Source organism: Chanos chanos, chromosome 1, assembly GCF_902362185.1.
Source record: "Chanos chanos chromosome 1, fChaCha1.1, whole genome shotgun sequence".
Taxonomy (NCBI): domain Eukaryota; kingdom Metazoa; phylum Chordata; class Actinopteri; order Gonorynchiformes; family Chanidae; genus Chanos; species Chanos chanos.
The window spans coordinates 36,115,198-36,143,098 of record NC_044495.1 but is presented as its reverse complement, the minus strand read 5'-3'; the positions used below and the strand labels follow the sequence as shown (position 1 = coordinate 36,143,098).

At 40.1% G+C, this 27,901-nt stretch overlaps 1 protein-coding gene across 2 annotated transcripts in view; it reads right to left on the bottom strand.

Annotated features, from left to right (window-relative positions):
• Window positions 1-27,647, bottom strand: part of tp53i11b (tumor protein p53 inducible protein 11b) — a 38,142-nt gene extending 10,495 nt beyond the window's left edge. The window contains exons 1-3 of one of the 2 annotated variants that reach the window (XM_030778247.1): window positions 27,562-27,647; window positions 21,793-21,929; window positions 1,668-1,805 (exon numbers count right to left, since the gene is read on the bottom strand). In XM_030778247.1, the coding sequence (XP_030634107.1) occupies window positions 1,668-1,796 (129 nt within the window). In that variant the 5' untranslated portion in view covers window positions 1,797-1,805; window positions 21,793-21,929; window positions 27,562-27,647. The remainder of the gene's footprint in view (window positions 1-1,667; window positions 1,806-21,792; window positions 21,930-27,561) is intronic. The other variant, XM_030778254.1, reaches the window with a different exon arrangement.
• Window positions 27,648-27,901: the final 254 nt, after the last annotated feature.

The window sequence follows — 27,901 nt, the reverse complement described above, 5'->3', positions numbered from 1 at the left end:
AGCCCGTCATTAGCGGGAGCAGGCGTGTCGGGACTGAGCAAAAGTAAAAATATGCAGTTCTGTTCAGCAGCATGACTCAATGTGATAAACAGAGCTTCAACTCTGATGTTGGACATTGTGTTATTACAGCCGTTGAAAAGAATATTGTCTGTCCTCATTTAGCTTATCCGGGAAGCTTTGCTTACACACACACACACACACACACACACACACACACACACACACACACACACACACACACGCGCACAGTGTGCACAGGAAGAATGAGTGGCTCTTTGCGTCCTTCCCTCTTTTGTTTTGAAGCCGTTTGAAAGTAACGTTGTCTCTTCTTCCTCCTTCATGTGAATTCATTTAATGGTGGTATAGGGCTCACTGACATATGCTTTGTGTGAATGACTGATCCCAACACTGCTTTGTGCTCCACTGAATGTGTTTTTTCTTTAAACAGTGTGAGGCACAAATATACTACTTTTAATAATTCATATACCAAAGCAACCAGTTTGTATCCAAATACCCGAAGCATTCAATACTTGAAGAGCACAGCACAAATCATAGATAAGCGGGTCGAGAAACTATTATGTAAGTCTAGACATCTTTCCTGCATGAGGTGTTGAATAAAATAGCCCAACAGTGAATCCACAAATCTCAGAGCTCTCCTACTGCCTTCAGATCCTGGATTTTTCTGCAATGTGAAGGCAAGCATCAAGAAGGGTAGACTGCAGTAGTCTTACTGAATAATCCAGACTAAGTGGACAACATCTTCTGGTTGTGTTACTTCTATTCAAAACCTTACATTTTATTGCATAGGCTGGACACGCACACACGTGTTAACGAACTGGCATGATTAAAAAGTAATGCTTGGACTGACTCATATTCTCCACTAACACTGCATTGTAAGAGGACTCAAGGGTTGAGGAAAAAATCTTTCAAAACACATACATATTCTAGGTCAATGAGATTCAGTACTGAAACACTAGAATGAATGAAATTCAAATGAGGAACACAATATGAATCAAATCTCAACAGGCGTCGTTAGAATCATAACGAATGTCACACATGGCACCACGGCTATTTCTGTGACTCAACCGAGGATTGACAACCCGTGTGTGTGTGTGGAAGCAACTGACTTGTTTTGTGAAGTAATCTCAAAAACAATCTGTGAAAATGATGGAGAAGAGGAAAAAAAGACTAATTAATGGGTCTTTCCACCAGAAGTAGAGAAAAATTAAAGGAGGGGAGTCACAGAGGTATTTTATTTTGAAGAAAATGAATCCTAGCACTTAGCTTCTGTTGTCTTTGTTATGCAACATATTTCAGTAAAACATCTGAAAAGTCACGATAAATGTGTACTCAGTGTTCTATGGCTAGGTGAGAAATAAAACATACTTGGCTTTTCTCATTCTGCTCAGGCACCAGTGAAATCAGGAAAATGAGACTTGCTGCAGGGAGTGTGTGTGTGTGTATCCATTCCTTTACTTGCTTTTTGTTTTCTACAGGTGCATGTGGTTCTCACAAACAATGTCCAAATGTGTTTACACGTTGTCCATTTGAAGTGTTTTTAAATTTTAAAGTTCAGCATCTGGAACAACTTCCAATGGGAACATATGCTATTTATGCGGGTTTGAAAGCAGATGTGTTCAAGCGCAGTGTGACAAATTGGTGCCGACCTTTGACCTGTGCACCTCTCCGTCGTCATCCTCGCCCCCGACGCCCAGGATCTTCCGAGTCTTGAGTCTGCTCACCAGGTCAGTCTGGCTGTGCTTCTTCATCAGAGGGGGGTGAGGTTTAGCAGCCATACTGGCAGCCTGCGGGTTGGGGGCGGCAGGTAAGGGGGAAAGAGGCAAGAGAGAAACAGACAGAGAGATGAGTGAGTCACTGAGCAGGTAAGTAAGTGAACAGAATATGAAATACTGACTGTACTGTGAGAGTACATATTTGTGTGTGTTTGTGTGTATGTACATATATATACACACACACACACACACACACACACACATACATATATATATATATATATATATATATATATATATATATATATATATATATATATATATATATATATATATATATATATATATATATATATATATATATATATATATACACACACACATACACACACACACACACACACACGAGTATGGGTCCCAGTACTTCAGGCTATTCTAAATGTTTCAAAATTCTCATTCCAGATGGAAATATTTGAGTCACTTCTATGATTTGATTTGATTCAATAAGGCATATCCCACAGTGGTTAGATGAGTCACTGTAAAGAGAATTCAGTAAACAGACCCAGGTCATTACAGCAGGACAAGACCACGATTAAACCAAACAGGCCTGCATCTGTGAGAGTTTTTTCTCTCTTTCTCTGCCCGAGCCTGTTGTTAAACGATTTTTTTTTTTTATCCGTAGTACAGTGCCTATCTGCCACTTCAACAATAACAGGGGCGATTTGTGCTTTGTGTGCATAGTATTGGAAGAGGGGGTCCGCTGCTGCTCTCCCTCGCCCGTGCAGTTTCACTGTCACAATCGATAAGTGGAGGGAAGAAGCGGCACCTGAGTTCTCAGTGAGCTGTGTAGGGCGTCGTGTGCTGCGGGGAGTCGTTTGCCTGCTGGGCTATGAGACAAAGCCATCGCTCCGTCATCAGAAACAAAGCATCTAAAGCCCTGCAGTGAGGGGGCTCAGTGTGACTGCTGCAGATCAGTTGTTTGTCACAATTCTACCCCAAAAAATAGAACCCCCCCCCCCCCCCCCCCAAAAAAAACAGATGCAGGGCATATGCAGATGAGTTTCATCAAAGTGGTGCATATCAGCTGGAGCGGATGCTGTCTCATTTTCTCTGTTCGTCGGGCGATCGGATATGACTGTCTGTCACTCCGTGGCAAGCATACTTAATCACTAAATTACACAGAGACACGTTTAAGCTGTGTGGAATAGAGCACATGTACAACCTTTTTTATTGTCCCTTGTTTTTGTTTTTCATTGGTTGTTTGTTTTTAGAAACACAGACACATGCACAAACAGAAGTTTTTGTTGTTGTTGTGTTTGTTGTTTTTCCCAATTTGAGATGGCCAATTATCCCTGCTCTTGCACTTTGGCTAAGAGGGTGAAGACTAGCACACACTTCCAATGGTCTGTTTACAACCAGCTGTGGTAATGTAAAAACTTTTTTTTTTTTTAAATTATAGCTACTTAGTCTTGTAAAATTACTACAATTTGCCTGAAGGGGATGAATATTCACTTAACCCTCTAACTTACATAAGACACTCAATTCACAACAAATTGTGCTAATGAAAGGGGGACACACAAACAAGAAAAAAGGAATTGTTCCTGGTCTGCCAGAAATCCTGAGTCTCAGCTGTAAAACGTGTCTCTGGTGGGCAGGATGGGTAGGAACTTCCTGAATTCCCACACAGTAAACAAACAGTATCCAGACAAATACACCAGGCCAGTACAACACAACAAGGTGCTGTTCAATACGTTTGGGGGGATTTAGACTCCCCTATGTCACTATATTGACATTTTTTAAAGATTAAACCAGATAGACAAATTACATTTCATCATCCTGTCAGCTGTAAATTCAATATGAGATCAAAATGAGAAGTGGGATCATTTGGAAAGAGCTAAACTCATTAGAGTGTGTGTGTGTGTGTTTGTGTGTGTGTGTGTGTGTGTGTGTGAAGTAATGCTCTTGTAGTGAACTGCATGTCCGGGGGGCTTTCTGTAGACTTTAAGATAAAAATGCCAGCGTGCAACCACACGTGGAAACTTTTAATTGGTCTGGGAGATGTTATACGCAGAAAAAACATGCTGCATCCAATTCAGGTCAGAAAGTCTTATTCAAACTGAATGTACAGTTCAAAATTTGAGCAGCTGGCCAATACAAATGCCCTTAAAAAGAGAAAAGGAAAAATGTCAGTTCCCGGCACCCTATGATTACGATGATGTGGTTTCGAGTTTTCCTTTTTTTTTTTTTTTTCCTCGGGTGCTGAAAGACCAGTGACAGCTTTTCCGTCTGAAAAGAAAAGCAGAGATAAGGATGAGGGAAAGAAAAGGTCAAACCGGATCGGCAGCTGACTGGGAAAGCAGAACTGAGATTGTGAATTATTGGAGAATGAGGGAAAGTAAAGCTAAAGAACGGTTAAGATCAAAACGGTGAGAGCAGCCAAGATGAAATGACAAAAATGTTTGGAACGTTCGGAACCTGGCAGCCCACCTAAAATCATGTAGCCCACGCTCTGAGATGCCTATTCAGTGGATTACTGGATTCAATTTCTCTCTATGTCCTTTCAAAAATGTGAGATATGTGTAAATTCTGACACTTTTTGAACCACTAAGGACAGGCATCATGGAACATGAGTTTGGTCCTAAAACAGTTTGATCAGTGGTTAATGTTTCGATCTGATGTACTCACATCAAAACATTACTCTGATGTAGGCTTGGATGGGATTGAATACTATGCTGATACAGTGTATAGACATAGTTGATCTCATGTAGGTTTGGATGGGATTGACCACTATGATGATATAGTGTATAGACATAGTTGATCTGATGAAGGTTTGGCTGGGATTGACCACTATGATGATACAGTGTATAGACATAGTTGATCTGATGAAGGTTTGGATGGGATTGATCACTATGATGATACAGTGTATAGACATAGTTGATCTCATGTAGGTTTGGCTGGGATTGACCACTATGATGATACAGTGTATAGACATAGTTGATCTGATGAAGGTTTGGATGGGATCGACCACTATGATGATACAGTTTATAGACATAGTTGATCTCATGTAGGTCTGGATGGGATTGACCACTATGATGATACAGTGTATAAACATAGTTGATCTGATGAAGGTTTGGATGGGATTGACCACTATGATGATACAGTGTATAGACATAGCTTGTGTGCCGAGGCTGATTCTGCCAGTGCAGTGCCTTCTAAGATGAAAAATTACAACTTGTAATCAGGGCTTTCTTTTTTTGAGGGTCTGGCATGAGAATGCACAGACATTATGAATAATAAAATTTCCCACAGAGGACAAGGGAGCAGTTTAGAGAGAGCAGGGTGGTGAAGGGTTAGGCGAAATGATCTCTCATTCGAAAAACGCACTCAAGTTCACGCACGCGCAAACACGCACGCACGCACACACACTCACACAAATTTCATGCACAAATGACTCCATTTGATGAACTCTGTAACTGACTAACTTTCTCATTCGTCTGCTCTCTCTCTTTCTTTGGATGAAGATTTTTTCTTTTTCTTTTTTTTTTCCAAGACTGCCAAACTTCTTAACACCATTTGGCACAAATGAAAAATGAAAGTGTATCTTGTCAAAGCTTTCTCCATATTCCCTCTGGGCTGTGATGAGTCACAACACAAAGGAAAAAAATGAAAAATAAATAAACGTTTAGTAACCCCCCCATGCTATTAGGTTCCCTCTGGGGACACAAGGGGACTGGATGCAAATGTGAATGACATCTGTGCTTCATGAGACATAACAAAAGACTCTCGCAGTCACATGGAACAGACACCAGGCTCTGACTCATTGAGCTATTAACTTTTTCTTCCCAAAGCCTCTTAAGAAGTCATATTTCACTTCTAATTCACTTTCACAGTATGAATCAATAATTATGGATGCCAGCCAGGTAACAGGATGTACTTCGATAAATATGTCACCAAAAAATTCTGCACACCTTGTTCGTTTGACACCTATCAATACTTTCTCTTCTATTGGCTCCTTGACTTGGGATTAGACTAGCGCGATGCTGCTGCTGTTGCCTAGCAACTCCTGATAGTGCATTTCACACACTCTCACTTTATCTGTTTCATTACTGAAAGTGTATTCTGAGATGAGGCTCCTTCCTCCAGCAACTCCACTTATTCTTTAGCTTTTCCCCTAATGCTTGTGAAGCGGTGCTTTGATGCAAATTTAAAAAAAAAAACCAAAAAATAAACAAAAAAAAAAATCGCTGTAAGCTCCCAAAGGTTCAGTGTTCGGATTTGTTGGGCCACAAAGCTCTACAGCGAGTCTGTTTTCATGTCTGATTGTTTCATTATGACCACCTGCTGGGACCGAGATGCTCGATCATGTGTAAATTACACATGACTGCAACTAAGCAACAGGGGTAATCATCGCTGTATTTCCGGGATTCCGCAGCATTTCCCAGTCTGTTGCCCTGAGACACACAGACATTTCACACGTTTCTTCTTTACAACTTCTAGCACAACTGTTTTACAGCAGCAATGAATTGTCAAACTCTCCAACCAGACTCTTACATCCCTATGCGGACAGCAAATCTGCAGACAGACAATGAGTATCCTCCTTATTTTGGGAAACACTAAGCTGTTACGTGTAGTGCCTTAAATTCCAGATACTTGTACTGAGAGCTTGCAACATCTTTCTTCCTCCTTGGAACATGATAAGAGGTATAGGAAAAATGATAAGCAAAAATGGATTAAGCAACCAACTAGTATGCAGCAGCACAGGTGGGAACAAAGAAACAACAAAGCCTGCCGGCTACAGCCGCACAACAAAGGATTCCTCCACAAACCAGTTGAAGCCTGCCTGAGGACCCGCAGCCGTGGTAACAATCACCAAAGAGACAGCAGGCTGACAGTACTATCAGCCAATCACAAGCTGGATTTGTAAGATAAAGTCCCTCACTGATCCAGAGATGTTAAAACTACGTTGACAAGTGGAACCAACGACACAGCTCCACAAACATCTGGTGTGATAACTCTCTTCAGTGTGGATTTTAAAGTTATCAGTCCAGATGTGGCCCTAATGACACTGCCTGATGACACTAAAATCCACACTCAAAAGTCATCATTCCAACATCATTCCACTACAGACAAAAGCATATCAAACATTTCACATAGTAACATAGTTATATATCATATCATATATATCAGAGTCGTGTGATATTACTCAGATTTTATTACAGCAGCCCATCAAAACAAATCAAAATTTATGACTAAACTTGTGTTATAGCATGCAGTGCTATTCTAATTCAAAATTACTGCCATAACTTTGGATGAGTGGGAGAATTTCCACTGACAGATAGTGCTGTCTGAGCCGCCACAGTTTCTCCCACCAAATATGGGCATGTGATTCCAAACCAGCACGACAGCCATTCATTCCAACCGTTGCAGCTTCACCAGCTCAACTTACTTTCTGGCGCCTATAGCTGATCTAGGATCAGTTTTCAGTGCTCTTTTACTGATTAACTGTGGGGTTGAAATGTTGCCAGTGAACTCAGCTAAGGCACATAATGTATCTACCTTTGTTGCAACCACTCTTACATCTGTGAATGCCAAAACTTCACTGGACATTTCTAAGGTAAATCCACTCTCAGAGGTATGAAGCTACAGTGAACCCTGCAAAAGTCTCCATATTCACATGGGTAAAAAGCAGTCAAACTGAACCAATTCAAGAATCAATTTAGAAGCTCAATACAGTTTGCAAACTCCTTTTTGTGCCTCACGGTCTCTAAAATCAAGAGGTGAGGGCCAGGTCTTGATAAATAATGCGAAGCTTTTGAGAAACTTAGTGCAGACTTACTGCAGTGGTTGCTTCTCTGCAGTACTCCTCAGAGAGTGTCTAGAACAAAAAACCCCAATGCATTTTGCCTGAAGGACAAACAAATAAAATGAAAGAACAGGAGTATAGAGAAATGTTGGGTAGATGAGGGGAGGCGGAGCAAGAGGTTGACAGTGCGGAAAAAAAAAAGAAGAAAAGATTTGACCATTCTCATGAACCTGAACAACTGGAATGGCCATTAATCATGAGAAAGAATAAATACAACATTCGCTCACGAAATACAATTCAAAGTCACTGTTCAATTTTCTGAGGGTACTGTGCCTCATTCTACCAGAGTTTCACAACAGTTGAATTCCACAATAGTTGAGAAAAATGTGAGATGACAGCACAAATTGCAGGACTGCCAACGTCAAAAATACACTGATAAACACAATTTAAATGTGATGGGTTTTTTTTTTTTGTTACAAATGTTCACAGCTAGCTACTACACACTCATTGCTCTGAAAAAAAAAAATGCACGAAACAAATGAAGCAGACAGTATGAAACAAACACACAGCCACACACTGATTCACTGGGGAAACTCCCACGTGTGTCGACAGGCAAGGAGTGCTTAAAAACTAACAGTGTTGTCAATGTTTAATCTCAGAAAACCTTAAACTGTCCAGCTCCAGCCTACTCTGCTTCAGTGGTTTCATGGTTGCTATTTCCTAATTCCATCTTTATGACCTACTACGTGCCAGAACGTGAGAATCGTGTGTTCTTCTAAATCCTCGGGCCCCAACAGCTTCTGTTAATGGCTGTCAGAATGCCACATCTTGTGGGTGTTCAGTATTTAGCCTTGCAAATGCACTACCTTCATGTTTACCTAATTCTGTCATTGCTTCGGTTAAAACGATTATAGAAGTCAAGGTGCCGCGTGGCACTTACAGAAAACTGCAGTCAGTCACACACTTCCAGGCTGGCTAGTGAAAAGTTCACATAGAGAAAAAAACGTAGAGTTTTAGTGTTTCAGAGAGATCAGCTAATCTGAAGCTATTTTAACGATTTTTTAGCCCTTCTCTAAGGGGATGCTTCCCTGAAGATTTAGATACGCGTTGTGGAAAAAAAAGGCAGCTGGGTGCGCATACATGTACTCTGGTAACACTTTCGCCGATTTAGATTTAGGTGAAAGAGGATAAATGCTTGTTCCTCACAAACCACCATTAAAATAACATTACCACTTGTTTGAAAATGGCTTACTAGACTTTGTGCAGTAATTTGTGCTGTTTTTAGCTCCTCTCTCTCTCCGTCTCTTCCTAAAGGCAATGAGGGAAAACCAGCGTGTGAGATGTGTTTTACCTCGGCAGAGTAATGACGAATGACCGATGATGGCCAACACATGTAAACAGTGCAGAGACAGAGATTTCCTGTTTATGCTAACCGGCTTCTATAGTGCAATGTTCCCTGGCACTGGGCAAAGTGGAGAGAAAATGCCACACAGATGTCCCTATGGATACGTGCCATCCAGACATACACCTCTCAGCTGCCAGCAGATAGACGATGGAAAAATGAAGTAGACCACCAGTGTGAATGCAATAGTCTTTTTAGACAGTTTTGATAGAACAGTGTCTCTCATTCATTTGAGTCGTAGCCAAAAATGACAATAAAGGAAATTCTTATGTCATGCTGAAAATGTTTCCTGTACTGTCCAGATTCTTTAATAGACGTCATGGAAATGTCAAGCTCACCGAACTATCGGCCTGTGAGGTTTCAAACACCACCATCATGTAAATATGGTAAGGATGGATGTGATCCAATTAGAAAAGTTTCAGTAAACTGTGATAGGATATTGATATGGTTATGTATGTTAGTGTGCCCAGACACATCATGAGATCTTCCCAGTTCAGTTTTGTTTGGCTCCGTTTTATTTTTCCTTGACATATTCTTTTGGTCCTAATGCATTAAGTCTGGTGGCCCACTCAGCTTGCAGTTTACATCTGCAGGTACATAGCCATGACACAGCCTGCCAAGCACCTGCACTTCTACAGGAGATGACGGAATACACATGCTGTCGTGGGCTGTGGTGTGTGTTTCTCGCTTACCTGACGGTCGGTGAAGATTAACACAGCCAAATGAAGCCTGATGGGCAGTTATTCATGCATTGACAATTGCAGATCACAGGTTTTCAGAGCTTGTCCTGATGCCTAATTTCATGATCTGTCACAAGAGCTTACTTTGAGTGACAGGCCAAAAATGTAGAACGCTGAAGCGCCCAGCTGTGTCTCTGGCAGTTCCCTCGCAATGCTCCACTGCAGCACAGCTGCTCCCCCCATCTAGGCCGGGAGCAACCAGGTTTTTGGAAAGAGTCAGATGTATGAGGTAACCTGCCACCACAATTAGTTCCAGTGGCAAAATCTTGGTCTGAGAATTAGAATAAAGTGTTTCAAACAAACGCTGGCCAGGTTCTGTTTGAGTACGACACAATTCAATTTTAAAATTCATTGAAACAGATTTTCTGAAATTCAGTTTATTGGCTGTACTTAGAAATACTTGAAAAGTGTGACTGTGTAAGGCTAATTGAGTGACTGACGTGCCTGCTTATTGATTTTGATTTGCTAAGCTGAATATTCAGCTTGAGTTAAAACTACACTTGTGGGTAAAGTAACCACTTGGCCAGGGGTCTTTGAGTCTACTAAATGGAATGTGTGCCAAAATAAGGGTTATTAAGTGAAAATACAGGGTTTTGGAGTTAAATAACTGGGTTGTAAGTCCAATTGCTGGGTTGTGAGTTGAATCACTGGATTGAGTCATGTCAGTCATGGCTATGACTCAAATTAATGGTTTTGTGAATCTAAGATATGACTCGATATGACATTCAGTTGGTATTTCATGGCTTTCCTGAGAGTGCAGTGTGAGAGCTTAGGCATGAATAATATGCAGGAAAGCCACAGTGAGATGAAACAGAACTGACACTTTCTTCCAGCACCTCTCTTCTCTGAAATGACTCAGGAGGCCCATTTTACCGTGTGTGTGTGTGTGTGTGTGTGTGTGTGTGGGGCGGGGGGGTCAGGAGGCGGTGCTGCGAAGAGCCCCGTGTCCTCTCTAAGACACAATACAAAATGCCCTTCCACAGCACGTCTCAGCTCCATCTGCCTCACGCTATAACAGCAACCAGCACAAAGACTCCTCTTCATACAACTCAACTAGCCATTCAAACTTATGGTACTCTTATTCTTTTGTTTTAAAGCAGCAGCCCAGGGGAATTAAGTGGCTGTTCGGAGGAGCGGGGGTGGGGGTGGGGGGTTCAATTATCACTCGGTGTCGAGGCCAGCCCTCTTCTTGTCGGGCAAATGCCAAAGCTCATGCAAATTAGGTGAAACAAAGTGAAGGACAGAACGGAAATGTCACAGAGTGAGTAAGAGAACCTTGGATGTGGGCCAAAACAACGTCAGGTTTCAGTAAAATCCAAAAGCACGATGTGAATCATTCAATGTCCTATTTTATCATTATGCTCCTTCAAGCATATCCCTCTCTACGGCTTGGAAACACATCCAACACAGACACACACACATATACCCCTCCGTCACATGCAAGTTCTTACTCATTCCTCAGTCTCCAAGGAACGATATCTTCCGTCTGAGTTTTGCAGGGCTAGAGCCATCCCCCTTTGTTCCCTGTTCTGGGGATTGTCTATTTTCCCCAGTGCAACAATGATTGGATGTTCGACAGATGGGAACAAATGCCTATCAAATGGACTGAGTAGAGCAGAGATATGCCATTATTCAGATATGAAGGTCAGTAGTGTTACAGGCTAAAAGCGAAAGATGATGTTGTCATTTTGATACGGCATTGTTTGTTTTTCAGCCAACGCACAGATGGAGGTGTCTCCATTGAAATATGTTAATTAAGCTGCCATAGTTTGGCTTGAGTGACTAGTCTGCTGTTGTCTTTGGCGAAGTAGTGACAGACTGGACATTTTTGACTCAAGATAATACCCTGCTGGCATCCATAAGCATCTCTGGCTGTAGCTGCCATTCAGAGATCTCGAATATCCATGGAGTTTCATTTAGTAGTGCCAGAATGAAATATTGGGTTCTTCATAATCTCCCTGTACATTTTCATTTGATTAACATCACTTTCTCATTTGTATTACATTTATATAAACATTTTAAAACATTTTGCCCATGGTCTCATCATTGTACCATCTGTAGCTTGAAATTGAATTCTAACCCTTGAGACAGTTACCAATTGTAAGCAATTAGCTTGCTGCAAATTTATAAAAAACAACCTTGGAGGTGACACACACTATGTTTACCACTTGTCTCCCTTGGTATAAGCCATAAACAAGTGCAAACACATGCACGCACGCACACACAAAACTATGCTTCCAGCTCTTGCCTGTTACAGGGATTGTTGCAGGGCTGTATGCACTTACAAGCATGAGACAGAATCATCAAAGCATTTGTGACAGTGACAGATTGACCCCTTTGAAAAGATGGTGTTCAGCAAGTGGTTGCATGAAAGCCTTGAAAGATCAGCAAGTTAAATCCACACGGTGATTAAGTCAAACGCGTGTCAGTGAGCGTGTGCATGAGAGCATGTGTGTTGGTTATATTTAGTCCTTGAGTAGATCATCATCAAAAAATAACCAAGACATCAGATGGTATCCTCACTTACTCAGCATCCCAGGTAGGCTAAATACACTTACATACAATGTCTGAGGAGACAGTCTAGCCTCATTAACTAATGTGGAATCAATGGCAATATTTGACATGGGAATAGTTAGAACGGCATGTGGAGAGACCCAGATCTACCCCTGTCTTTAATCATTGGTCCCTCACACGCATAAACACAAACAGTTGATATTGAGCCCCCCTCCCCCCCTTCCACCCACTCACTCACCCACCATGAAGTGAAGAGTTATATCCACTAAAGCATCTTGTTTCTCCCACTATCAGACAGATCTCTTAATCCATGTCATTGTGCACAGCAATACACATGACCAGCTTGATAAACTATAAAGAGAGCAAATTACAACGTGGGAGACCTACAGGAGTATTCCACATTGAAATAAAAAAAACCTCTTAATCTCATTTTCATAACGTGGAAGAGCCTTTATGGAGGGGAGGGGGTACTTTCCTTCTCACACAATCACTAAATAAATAAATAAATAAATAAATAGCAGCGGGTGCCGACATTAACAAAAGTCATTCAGTGCTGATACTTCTTTGCCAGCCCTCACAGTTTGACTTCCACCCACTCTCTTCCCCCCCCCACCCCCCCAAACGTTCGAGTCGTTTGCCTCCGCTCTGCCTGGTTGCTAAGCACTCCTGTTCATTGATGGATGATATCCAATAGCATGGTAGGTACCACGGTGTCAATGCACACCTCATCATTGTAGAGGGAGGGATTTATTAGCTGCTAAGGTTGGACACAGAGACACTCAATATTTTGTGATGCTTCAGCATGTATGTTTACAGTTGATTTAAACAAAAAACAGATTAATGAAATTCTTACTGCTCTCAGATAACTGGTCCTGAGTTTGTGCTGAATATAAGCATATGTAACACTTTGGGATCAATGTTTTTAGATAGGTGAAATGTATAAAAATGTCAAGACATGTCAGACTACCTCAAAAGTGGCTGACAGGTCTCAGACTCCAGAGGGTTAAGAAGACATTGCTTGGGCCCTTTCATTAACATAGTTCACCGATTCCCCATCATAGTTGCTACTACTGCTTAACTTTCCCCAGAGAGTCATCCCATGGAGTGCCAAAATATCAGTTAATATGTCAATCCAATCCTTTTTCTGGTGGATGTACCTAACACTACAGCACTAAGACTGAGGTTCAGGACTGTAAACCCAAGTGCCTTTGGTTCCCTGCAAATAAACAACAAGCAAATGTGGCCTTGCAGTAAAAGCTGTAACTTCCTTTGTTACCCACTAAGAAAATGAGGTAAAAAAGGGAATGGGCCAACACCATAGGCCAAGCTTTATTTAGCAAGTAAACAATTAGCGTGTATAGCTGAATCCAGTGGGATTCATCTGGGTTTATTTAGTCATATTTGCTTGTCAAGCATGGTTGTGCCTCAGCTACACCAGGTGGGGGAGGTCGATGCCTTAACATTTTGGCTGTGTCCGCCACCCCCCTTCTTTGTTACCTGTGTTCGTGAGCCAAAATTGGCAATGACAATCCTATGCATCAAGAGTAAAAATGTTTAAGCTGACTGAGGTATATGAATAATTAACACGAGACATACTTTGTTAATGGGGCATCCACTCTTTCTGACCATCACTAATCACATTATTCCTGCTGGAAGCATGGGCTATTTATGGCATTTGGTCCTTCAGCAGCAGCTGTGGTCAGTTTAGGACAAATAAGAGTCACGTCTGTCAGACTGACATAATGCTACAGGATGTTCTCTCTCTCACCCTCTCCCGCTCTCTTTCTCTCATTCTCTCTCTCTCTCTCAGACACACACAGTGATTGGTGAGTCTCATTCCACCTCAAAACACCCAGGAAAGTGCCACCGCCCCCAAAATCTTTGATTGTTCTTAAACGATTTGTATAGTTAGAGAAAGATAAAATGAGCATTCCTATATCATTATTTTCCCTTGAAACTCTTGCCAGTCGACAGCCACCCACTTCCATTATTCATGTCTGTCCCACTGATGCTTCTTTGAGGTAGTGTACTTCTTCTTTCTTGTTCAGTTCACACCATTAGTTTGTTAATAATTTCATATGTCTACATCTTTTTTTTTTTTTTGTAAGACTGAGCTTTGACATCAATTTAACATCTTATATATTTTCTCATATAGGAAAAATGGCATATGATTGTCAGAAAGTGGTTTTTTCTCTATTATATGGCATGACCAAAAAAGAAAAAGAAAAGAAAGAAAGTTACAAAAACAAACAAAACAAACAAACAAAAAAACAAGAAAGTTTAACATCACAATCTGTGTTAGAGGAAAATACCATAATTTTCTGATCATAGTCTGTGAGCAGTTTTGAACAAATCAGAAGTGGGAAACTATTTTTACAGTCAATATTTGTGATTCTAAGTAATCAAAGCCTTCATTTTAGGTGCAAGTGATTAGCTTCATTTTTCACAAAATCAAATCATACATGGCTGATGTTACAGCATAATTATCTTGCTGTTCTCAAATAGTGCAAATTATTTAACAATCTGAAACAGTTATCTCTGTGTGTGATTTGAGATGGAATCACAGTGAGATATGTATAGATAATAAGTAGTGGTCAATAGTGCTGCTGCCTCTCCCATCAATGAAATGGTTCAGATGTGGATTCCCTAGCTAAAACCTTGTCAAATTATAATGTTCGACATTAAGATGGAAGATGTGAAAGCATATACTTACTCCTTCTAAATCACAGGTCTGCCCTCAATGTCAGTGTGATCAGGAGTGAAATATTTATGTATGTATGTATGTGTGTATATATATATATATATATATATATATATATATATATACACACACACACACACACACACACACACACACATCATTTATATTATGTAACTTAGCTTTATAACCAATGACAGAAATACCATTTCCCCAACTTGCCTCACACTAAGCACAGGCCATTATATATATATATTACACACACACACACATATATCTGTACATATATGTGTGTGTGTGTGTGTGTGTATGTATGTATGTATGTATGTATATGTATGTATGTATGAATGTATATACACACACCACACACACATATAATGTACTTGGAAAAATGTTGTAACATGGCAACAAAGCAATGACATTGTGTTGAACAGCAGAAGACTAGCACCATATTAAACCAGAGGTAGAATTTTTTTTTTTTTTTGTCTTTGGTCCTCATGCTAACTGAATCCTGAGGCTAGTGCACACTTTCCTGTCAGACGACATCTGGTGCAGCATGGTTGACACAGCTTGACATTACACATAACAGCCCATAAAGAAAGACATTTATTTCAAAGCCTTTGGGTATGCCAGAACAAAAGAAAGGACATTATAACGGAAACATTAGATTTAAAAGAAATAATTGGAGTTCATTTTGATCCCGAAACTGCCATCAGAAGTATTTCTTTGAAAATGAAAATTAAAAGGTCCATTCAAATTGGAAATGGCCTCCTGAAATTGAAAATGGCCCGATTTGAACGGACCTAAATTGGCTCTAATGCACTTTGGTCCTCTGCTAACTGGAATAAATTGGTGGTGCAAGACTTTGTGGGTCTGTGGATGCCGAGGTTAAGCCCGATCTCTTATCTTTGAGACTATGGATCTTAAGCAAATGTCTTGTATTTGCTTCTTGCTTTTGTCTTTTCTCTGTCCTGATTCAACCCTCAGAAAGGAAGGGGGGAAAAAAAAAAACCAAAGCACTGTGATCTCCTTGAGCCAGAAAACTTTTCAATTAAGAGGCAGGCTCTTCAAACTTTGTCAGCTCTGGTATGAGTCATCGTGCTTTTGATCAGACGCAGAAGACGTGCTACTCTGCTCTGTTCATTGAAGAGCACATGCAGCGAGGCCTCACTGCTGATACTCCAACTGACCACAGGATGTTCAATATCCTGTCAGCAATGCCTGTGATATCCTGGCGCTAACTGGGTCTGTTGGTTATCAGATGGAAGGAGGTGTGTTGCTCGACTAAGGTGAATCTGGAGATGAGGGGGGTAACGTTTCCAATGTGCTTCTCTCATGGGAGTTGATATTCTAATTTTGCAGTTCTCTCTATCCTTCGGGAGGTTGCGTCCGGCACTATGCCTGTGAATACCACAGTAGAGTCTGGAGAATTTCTCTCCCCCTCCAGTGATAGATTTTATATCCTAGAGGCCCAGACTTCTGCATCAACAAAAGAACAAGGCAAACCATCTCTGTCACTCCCCTACCCTCCTTTTTTTTTTTTCTTTCTGTCTTACCAACCCCCCCTCCCCCTCCCTTTCTCACACACAAAAAGTACACTGAAATATTGTCTCATTGTTTGATTCTACGGTTGCCACCAAGGATTTTCTTGGCATAAGTTAGTGCTCTCTGCATTCATTTTTGGATAGTAAAGAAACAGGCCCATTTCAGTCAGAATGTATGTTTAAACCCACTCAGAGTTATCTTTGAAGTTCAGGCCAAAGCCAACAGAGGAATTATAGCCTTTAGGTGGTGAGTGCAAAAAGGAAAAAGGAAAAAAAAAAGAAAGAAAGAAAGAAAGAAAAAAATCCACATGCTTAGATTTCAGTGTGGGCTGCCTACTGCGATGTCTGTGCCTCCTGTAACTCTTCCAAACGCAGTTTTAAATCCGGCCCATTCAGCCTTTTTAAAAAATAAATAAATAAATAAATAATATGGACTGTAATGAACTGAACAGCACATCATGCTTTCAGAGCGATCTGTAGTTTTTTTTCTACAGAAAAGCTGACCCTATTCAAGCTGAAATCCCATTTGACATCACAGTGGTTCACTTTATAGGCACATACTGTATGTCTTCACTCTTTTTTGATGTGCACAGTTTTAAACAGGACATGGAGAAGATATTATACTGAACGTGTGAAGACACAAAATACACATCCTAAAATACACTGAAAAGAGTGTAATCATTGAAAAGAACATAATCTGGGTTGTTCTTTAGCATCTGTCCGTCTGTCTGTTTCAGGATTCAGCAAGATAAGGCAAGGCAGAGTTAGATGTCTCATTAAAAACCTGACGCCTGTACCTAAAGATCAAGAGCTAAGTAAAAATAATCTTGCAGATAAGGTCACAGGAAGTAAAACAATAGAAAACAGTGAGAGTATGGGAGGTAGTGCCTGGTTGCACAGAAAAACAATATAAAATGCAGCTTAAGTGCACAAACCTAGTTTAGATGTGGCGATCACCATCTATAACTGAGAGTAAGATGGTACTGTTATGCATGACTTCATAAATATGTTAATGGGATAAGAGAGTTGGATTGGGTGCAATGACGTAACAAGCTAATAATCGAACCCTAAATGGAGTATAATGCAAGAAATTATTGAGGGTAACCTGCTAAATGACTGAAATAATCTTAAATCAAAATACTGCTTCCCCTTAGGCGGCAACGCGTCATTTGATAAGACTGCAAAGGTTACTTAAATTCATCTCCATAACTGTATGGTTCTGTGCAGTGTCTCAACCCAGAGTTCCTCAGGGTACTGAATAAATTTGAAACCCTATGCATGTAACCAAGAGATGGGTGTATAAGCGTGGCAGTAATGAGTTCTTTAATAAAATGCGTGACTATCGCAAAGAGCAACGGTCAAAGACAACACATAACATTTACATTGTGATTAAACGCACACAGGTACTGTCTACACCTTAGCCAATATGCCTCTGTTCATCAAAATATTTGTGTCTGTCTCTACTGTAATTATGTCGTAAATTTAACTAAAGAATGGACAAGGCCACAACAGTTCCCAGTGTTTGTTGACAGAAAGGATTAAACAGAAAAAAGAAGAGAGTAAATTCACTGATAAGCTTTTCCACTAATGGCCATGGTTAGACCAACAGCTTGTGGCATAACGAAACAAACAAACAAAAACATACAAACAAATAAAAAAAAAAAAAAAGGTAACTGTGCCATTTTCATAGAAAATAACACAGACAAAAATTAATTTACTGTGCATTATTCTCAGATACAACCATATGCGTCATGAAGTGTAAAAGCTCAATCCATAGGTCCAAAATGAGACTGCTTGGTCTCATTTTAGTCATGGCACTAATGTAGGGGTAAGAGCATGTGGGACATTCCAGAATTGGAGGACATTTTCTATCCCACCCATGAAATTTCAAATAATCCACACACAAAATACTAAGACATGCACTTGCTGTGCAAATTATACTTGTCCTGGGACAAAATGTATATGTAGTTGCAGAAAAAAAAGTCGGTCTAAAATGCTATTTAAAATACCAAATAGCTCCTGAGCACCCCCTAAAATGGCATTTTTCTCTTGTCTCAACTTCTTGATGACCAACTTGCATATCAAATATAACAGTTAAAACAAGCTTTAAATCTACTTTTTGGGTATGATTTTGTTGATATAGGTCTCTTGCCACTGTTAAAACAATTTGTTTAATCATCAACATATTTTAAATAATAGTCACGTTGCCGAAACCTATTTAGCCTAGCAGAGGAGAGCAGAGAAAAAACAGTGAGTTATGTGACACAGAGGAAATGTTATCATCAAGCCATTTGCCAACACCATGGGTAGACCAAATGTAATTCCTCTCTTCTATTTTTCATATTCCTCCAGTCTTTTCAGCCTTGACTGAGTGTATCACTCTAACCAACACAACCCTGTTACTCAAATTATCAGAATAAGACAAATGAATTTCAAAGTTTTCTTTATTTATATAACTAAGTTTGTCCTGGACCATGATAGTAACCTTACATTCAACAGCTAACATCTATTACTGAGAAAAAGCTAACATTAGCATTGATTTGCAACCCTGTTACTGTTACCCTTGCAATCCTGTTGATCCTTCATCGAAAAGATATATAAAATACTATTAAACAACATTCCTGTGGTCCTGAATATTTATTTGTCACATTTATGTCACGATCTGCAATCAAAAGTAATGTATCCATTTAACCCTTTTACTTTCCACAACCTTGTTAATCTCATTCCAACCCTGTCAGCATATCATTTTCATTAAAATAATCTCAAATGATTTTCTCTGCTCGAGGGTTTAACCTAATAATAGGTTAATAATAGTTTGAATGATTATATGCATAATGTATTTCAGCAAATATTTGAAAATAAGTACTGAAATTAGTAAAAAAACAAACAAACAAACAAACAAACAAACAAACAAAAAAAAAAACCTTAGCGCACAGTAAAACACCTCATAAAAACTGTACCTTTGATGCCTGAGCTGGAAGAATCAAATTATTTGGCAGTTTATCTCCATTTTCTGTTATATATTTAAGAAAAAACAGATCAAATAAACTGTCAATTTTTCAAAGGTTTTGATGCCTAAATTGTCCTCCAATTCTGCTATGACCTATGTGCAGAAGGCAGAGCAGGTGAGGATCTTCATTTAGTGGGTTTAAGAGACAGAAATATCTGCAGGAACATTGTACCCTCCTGCTTTCAGAGACAGCTTCTTTAAAAACTGTTGAGAGAAATTGGATTTTTCTTGACAGCTTCTAGACAGCTCATCTATTTCTTCCTCTCTAGCCAGAACCAGTGTGCTCCATTAACGAAAGGTCTGCTTTTCGGAGCTGTCTTAACTGGCCTTAAAATCAACGTTATGTAACCACACCGTGGATTTCAATCAGTCAGCCAGCAGGTGGGAAGGCAGTTAAAAGACATTAGCATACATTTACATATAGAGTCTGTAATATTTCCGCAAAAGAGAAGAGGATTATGTCAAAATTCATATCATAGAAAAATGGGAAGACTCAACAGGGTAAAACCAGCAAGGTGAAGCACAGAGATTAAATAATTAATAACTGAAGAACTCTTCATCGTTACTTAGACTTCACGAACAGAATTCATTTGTCAAGCTACACCAACACCATTCTATTCCTTCCCAAATCTGGAGATTAATGGCTTAAATTTACATTTAAGGTTGACTTTGCAGACACACTAACAGATGGCAAGATACCTCTGAAGGTTAAAAAAAAAAATCTTTCTGATCTTGGCGCTGACTTAGATCTAGTACAAATGAGGACCTCTGCAAGCTCTGGGTGATTTTTGTCTGGTGTAGTTGAAGGATTTGATTTGAGCTAAAATCCACACTTCACTATTGGCAATGAGAAGAGCCTGCCCTGAACTGCTGTGCGTCTTTGCCTGTGTTTGTCTGTTATTGTAACATTCCTGGCATATGACCCAAGATGCAAAATGTGCAGATCATTGTGAGTCTCTTAAAAAAAGGAAATCCCTCCACCTAACCGTGTAACCATACAAAACAATAATAGGGTATAAATACATTCTCTTAAGCTTTCAACACCGCACCATACAAATGTGACCGGTGGTTTTATCTGCAAAACAGGAGCAGGAAACACATAGCCTAAATTCCTGTCTGCATATAGTGTGGCGAAACAGGAAACTATTGCTCACTGCACATCTCCTCAGATTATCATCTATGCGTATGTGTCTATACTGGAGCAAAACATACCAGGTACTGTTATCTTACCATATTCCCATTTCACGGTTCACAATTTGCTATTTTTCCCCAGTCAAAACAAATGTGTGCTGGGAAAACTCCTGTTTCTGCCAAATGATAAGATGCATGATATTTCTCAGTTTGTTTTCTCTGGAAAATTGAGTTGCAAAGCAACAACAAAAATCAAAAACGATAGAGGCTGGCATTCATCGTAATCCATTTTGAGTGAGACCTCTTGGACATCTTTGTTCTCTGAAGCAGTTATATTATTAGATTTAACATGTCCAAAACAAATATGAAAATCAATACCATTTATACAACTAAATTCTCTTGGCATTCTCTTGCAATTGATGTGAAGTGAAAAATCAAACATCTTGTTTAGGAGATATCTTTGAATACATCTGCCTTGGATTTAATTTTGGTGCCATTCATACTTGGGCTGAGATTTCTGTGTTTAGAAGGGGGTGGGGTGAGGTGGGGGCAATGTTGACTGACATAAAAAGTGCAGTCTTGTGATTTGTGTCTGTGCAGAACTGTAATGCAGCAGGCTATAACGGGGGAGAGAAAAGCATGCTTTCGCCTGTCACAGCAGGGCCATTGCTACAAACTAACAAACCATGTGAGCAGGGGCTGCGGAACAGGCGTGAAAGGAGGATTTGTGCTCGTACCGAGAGAGAAATTTGACACCATGTCATTAAACAGTGACACACACACAACTCCATACAATGTGCTACTGTGAGCATGAACTGCTGTCTGAAAGCCACATTCCTTCCAAGCAACTGTTTCCCTTAAAACAGCCGCCATGAAGTCACAGTTAATGCCTTCAGTGAGCGGAGTTTTACCATATGACCACTCCCACACTTATTTTAAGATTTACTGTACTTTTAATGGCACATAATCGATTATGTGTGGGCAGTCCCCTCTGGAGAGCCAAACGCAAGGTTCACATCCTAATCGATGATTCATCGACAAATTGGACAGCTGATAAATCGACTGTCCCGCTCAGTTGCTAATCAGGACCTTGAGCAGTGAAGTCAGATGTGTTTTGTTGGAATCTAATGGAAACGCATGGATCCTCCATAGGAAAGCCTGACCACCCTAGTACCACCTTGGACAGCAAAGCATAGATTACTTAGGTAAAGACTTACTCAGATGACAGTGTTCCTCTGTGAAGATGGACTGAGGTGAACACTTAGATCCTGATACCTGTCAGTTGCTTGTCAAGCACAGCCAAGAAACCCGACACCGTCTTCCTCTTGCAGGCAGAAAAAAAAAAGATACGAGCCTAGAAAACAAAAAAAATCAAAACAAAATCAGGTTCAAGAAAAGGTTCAGTTTGTTTTGATCTCATCTTTTAGGAAACGGAGGTATGTTCAATTGAACTGAATAATACTGAATATGAGTTTTACCTAATTCCCCACAATGACTGAATGTAACCACCTCACAAACCAAATAAGGAGACTGACAGGGGCAATACTAAGGCAGGATTTAAGTACCGTCAGGATTAGTACAGAGGAAGGGGTGGATAAATCATACTTAATATGGATTTGGATAAGAAAACCTGATTTACACTGACAAATCACTGTTCATTCTCGTGGCGAAAGGCCCTGATGTTCCCAGAGCTCAACGTGAATGTCCCCTGGCAGGCTAAATCTCACATTAATCAACTTTGCTGCCCTCTTAAAACCTGTTTAAAAAGATCACATCTCACATTCCAGCGGAATGAAGTAAGAAGACTAGGCACATATAAGAGCTCAACACATACTGCCTCATTTCCCAAATGATGTAACTAATACCAACAAGACAAGCAAATGGCTAAATAAAAGCACAAGATTTGGGGCAGCAGACACGCACACGCGAGAATGGATAAATAAACTCAGAAACACGATAAATTCACATCAGAGAGCTCTCCTCTAATGCTAATGGACCAGTGACCTGTGGGTATAGAAATACATCTGCTGGTCTTATCTCTCTCGCCTCTCAAGTCCAGAAAGCCACAGAATATAACGAAGAAAACAGAGCATTTGTTCCAACTAAATTAACAGTGTCAAGACAAGCCACATATTCATTGTTTCTTTAGGAGAACACCTTAACGTGCCTGACTAGTCCAAGGAATCATTTCAGCCCATTAAAATTTTCATACAGCTATTTTTATCACACGTCGAGAAAGGAGTCTTAAGTTAGAGGTACAGCTTTGTGGTATTAGGTGCCAAGAGACCCAAAGTGTATGTTTGGAAGACAGGTGAACATTCAAGCAGGAGGTCCGGCACATACGGTGAACTACCCGTGGTCTGGCAGATGTCAAGGCAAAAGGTCTACTGCATTTCCAGCAGCATACGTTGCACACTGCCCTCCCTTACATTTTCAAACACTAACATTTCAGAGCAAAGTCCCAATCTTAAACAAAGAATAATAATTTTTTGGCTTGTGTAAACTGTGCCTTTAACCAATACAAGGCTGTTGTGAGATAGTGAAAATCTCTTTTTATGTAACTTCACACAAACACATGAAGCGTCTGTTGTATTCTTTTGTTTTCTTTTTTTGTTCTCAGAAAATGTTCAACATTCTTTATAGCCATGTAACCACCTGATGAGCAAATCTGCACTTTCACAGATATTAGAGTAGGCGGTTTCCCTCCCCCCCATCAACCTGACAAAGAAGCAAATTTTAAAAACTTGCATATTTCCCTGGGTGTTGTAATTTAGTGAGAAGGGAAAAACAAGGGAAGGCATGGTCTCATCTTGTGGCATACTGCTGACCCGCTGACACAATAGTGTTAGAGGAAATTAAACTAAACACTGCTGGAGGACAACAAATACACACACACACACACACATACACACCATAAAAAGACTGTTAAACAATACAGAATGCCATAACTTCACAAAGCCTTTTACGTGCCTAACAGCACAGCAGATCAAGATGTGTAAGAGAACTCCAACTTTGTGTCCCTCCAAAACGGCACCACACTGGATACAAGGTAGGACATAGGATTCTTAAATCCTGACCCAAAAGATGAGATAGAATGTCAGAGCTCAACAGAATCCTGATCTTCTTGTTATTTATTTATTTATTCATTTCCTGAGATGATAATTCCTGGAAGTGTTTGCTACAGAGAGAATGACATTGTCCATAGCTCTTCCGTCAGGTCATGTGGAGACAGCCTCTGTAGTAATGCAGATCACAGGGCCAGTGAGAAGACAGAGGAATTGTGATGACTACCAGTCATGGATCTCGCAACATTTTGACCCCAGTCTGAGGTCAACAGTGAAAAACCACAATCAAAATGAACCTTTACAACCTTAAATGTAAGTTTTTTACCTGAGACTTTGACTGAACTCGAGCGCTCTGGGCAAACTGTTGTTCCTCAAAAGTATTGCAAAAACAGTAAAAGAGAACACTTCCTTAACAACGACTTTAGTAACGATTCAAATGACATTAATTTCAACCTCTGTTTTCTACACAATCTTCAACATTATTCATTTGTCTTTATAGACTAGCCTAAGTGCTGACATCAGAATCCTTATTCTTAAATCTTTTAAATCTGATCTCATCTCTGTTGACTGTGAATTAAATCACAAGTCCTAACACATCCATAGAACTGAGCTTGACAAATGAGTCCTGTGAATGGCTTGGGATGGGAAAGCGGGTCACCATCTGCCTGTGCTATCCCTAGTGCAGTGCACCCTGGACCTCAGGGACCGGCACTGGCTTCCATGGCTCTTTGCAACTATTCTTTTTGATAGGTCACACTCCGACTGTTCTCTTTGGCTAAACATCAGTATAGACTTATTTCACACCATCTGGATATCTCCTCATCTGGACAGAGAGCCGCTTCTCCTGATGACAGTCTCAACATGAGTGGGTATATGCTCTCATAATTAAAAGGAGTCAAGAAAAGAAAACCAAACAAAACCAGCCCTGTTCAGCTAAATGGTATAAGACTGCTTGAAAATAACTTAAAAAAAAAACAAAACAGCCTCATCTTCACCACATCCAAACAAAAGAAAGAACTCGTCTTATAGCCTCCTTAGCATTTCCAATGAGGGACCATTAAAGGAGACAGGGCACAGAAGTGCTTGGCCTTACATACATGACACCAATCAGGAAACAACTCACAGCCACTTCAGACAGAGGATAGTCCTTTCACAATGGTTGATCAGGCACTTCAAGCACTTCTCCAAAGGCACTTTAAAGAATAACAGGGAATGAACCTCTGTCAATCTGCTGTCAGGGCCTCTTTCACAAGCCCCGCCCATCAGAACATTAATGTGGCTCTGAGAGGAGAGGTATTACAGCAGCTCCAGTTGTCACAAACCAGGCACAGGCAATATCACATTCCTTATTATTATCCACACCACAGAAGCTGTACTGTCAAAGTCAAAGTCTATCTGTCCTCTATCACACAGATGTTACCTGCACGGCCTGAATGAATGTTACTCTGGATAGGATTTCTGAACATAGGAGTGCCTACAATTTTCCATTAAAAAGACACACAGACATACAGAATAAACAGATCCTTTCAACTGATCTATGCATTTAGAAGTCCAAACACTTAACTGTCCACTCTGTTTCAGTATCCACTGTGAGGGGTGCCCTGTGGGAGTGAAAGAGTTTCTGTGCTAACACGAGAAAGGCTGCCCCAGTCTGCCCTATTAATTTCACTCTGTCACTGTACAACTATGAAGCATTCATGTGCTTCTCTCTCTCTCCTTTAGGTTCTGCTGCTCTTTATTTTTGACAGACACAGCTTCCCTGTTCACCATGGTAACAGCTGGGGGAAAAAAAAGAGGGGAGATATACTGTATATTCTTTCTTTTCCATTCCTTGGATATAGATTAGAGGTCCTTACTAGTAGCTGCCTGAATCCAGCTCAGTGAAAGATTCCATGCAGAGCACTGCCAACCCGCTGCACCCGTAATTACACTCTGATTATAGTAAACAAGAATCACTGCCCTGTGGTGGGGGCAATTCACACTCTCAGATGTGTAGGTTTTAGCCTCCATGGGCAGAGCCATTTAATAGTGTTTCCTTCGCACTGAGGGAGTTCATTGTCTGTGAATACGAAGAACAAGTGGACTGTTACAGGGTGTATCAACCTCCTGACAAGCATCTTTTAAGTGACTTCAGCTGAACATAATCAATTATTCTAGTCGATCTGGCACACGCTGACAGGCAATGGATAAGGGAAGGGAAAACGGGTCAAATTAGGTCTTGGTCTGAGTTACAGACAAACCTGAAACTATATATCAGAGCAATTTCAATCCAATATTCCAAACAAAAACTATTTCACAACATAGCATCCCAAAAGAGAAGTAGAGTCTACTAGGCCAACTCAGCACACAGGTTTTAGTGATGGTTCCATTTCAGTCCAATTTGACTGAAGTATACTGAAATATGTGGAAAAGTAACAGAGAGATATAAGACAGTGAAAGCCACAACACATTCTCAGTCATCTCAAACACCTGAAATGCAGTAGCACTTGATCATTCAGGCACATACAGCAGATCCAGCAAAACTTTTGAAAAGTCTACAACAAAAACACAGCTCTCAGAACAACATGGCATCACTACCGATGCAGTCTGCCTACCTATGCACACTCTCCACTCAACTGTAAAGTGGGAAATCAAATTCTGATCTTTTTTTTTCCTTATCTTCACCACCTACAAATTGAAGTGGTAATTCGATGTGCTTCTATCACTCCTGTTCAAAGGACTGCTGGAGTGCACGCAAATATTTCATGAGCATTCAAGTTCCATCAAACTTGTATTCCAGGCAATAAAACTGTCTCGGAACAAAAGCAGACAACAGATAACAAGATGAAGATTGCACAATTTGGTTAAAGTTGGGTACTGTGGAATGAATATGCGTCACTTATTGTATACAATAGCCCAAAGTATGCATGTTGACACATGAGGAACGAGAAAACGTCAAGTACGTCAAACTCGCACATTAAACAAGCGTTCTTTGTGGCCATTTGGAAGCGCCTATACATCTTACTATTCAATAGATTGTTGTCGGTACAAAAGAAAAAATAATGATAATAAATACGTCGTCTTAAGCACATTCATTAGCAACTACGACAGTGGTGGTCATGATAATGCTGGTGATGATTATGCTGAAAACTAAGACATAAAGAAGGTATGTGATGTAATCTAAGCAGAATGTTACAACTTTTTAAACATGAATTTGCATCTTTGGACCAGATATGAAACAATTCAGTCCCTGACGCAGCACTGAAGGCTAATATTCAGAAATTGAAAGGGGGCAAAAAGGATAAGATTATTGCAGAGGACCAACTGAAGAAAAAAAATCGAAGGAAATTATAGCACACATTTTAAAGCGTAGCATTTACTCATCGAAGCATACAGTACAAGACAACATGTTTCAATTTTATGGTCGAATTAAAGGTTTGAAGCAACAACGTACTTCTTATATCGCCCCTGTTGTCTGATTAATTACGCCAGGTGTGGTATGGATATTGTCAGTTGAGCAGAGATACAAAGACCCGCATAAGCGGATCTGACAAACTAGTTAAAGTACTCGACAGCTCAAAATTGATGCATCCTGAACATCTTGCAATTTAGTACTGTCATCAACCCATTGATAAATCATTAACAACGACATCACGTTGTCTGCCTTTTCGCCAAATACATCGCGGTAGCGCACCAAGAAAGCACATGGTTCTTTCTATTAGATACTTCAACTATATTGTGAGTTTTCTAAATTATATAGGTCTCAGACAACGATCTTTTAAACCAGATGTGAAAGAAACTAATATTCAGTGTCATTATGACGAATTGCGACAAGAGAAACTTGTGTTCAAGTACGTGAGGTAAAATCAGACAGCAAAGAATAATTGTTTGAAATGAAAAGAGTAAAGAAATGCTAAAAAAAATAGTTAGGTATATTCTTACCCCAGTAGGCGTTAATCGTCTAAAATATTTATTCTTTTGTTCAGTAATTTCTGACGCGAGGTATTTGCGGTTGATAAGTTTACATCGCTGTGCTCTTTGGGTTTGCAAACATCCAAGAATCCGACAGATCTATAAACTTACCGTACTGTGGCAAATAGCTTGCGCAAAAAACAGCGCGAATATCCTGTACCGTAATACGTAGAGTAACCGCTACCATTTGTTATCTCTTTTGGCTTGTGTGCATGACCTGCACTAACTTTAATATCTCAAAAGTGGGAATTGAAATGGAAACCTTCATTTTATGTAGTACGTTCCTTAGGATGTGGCAGCATTAATATTG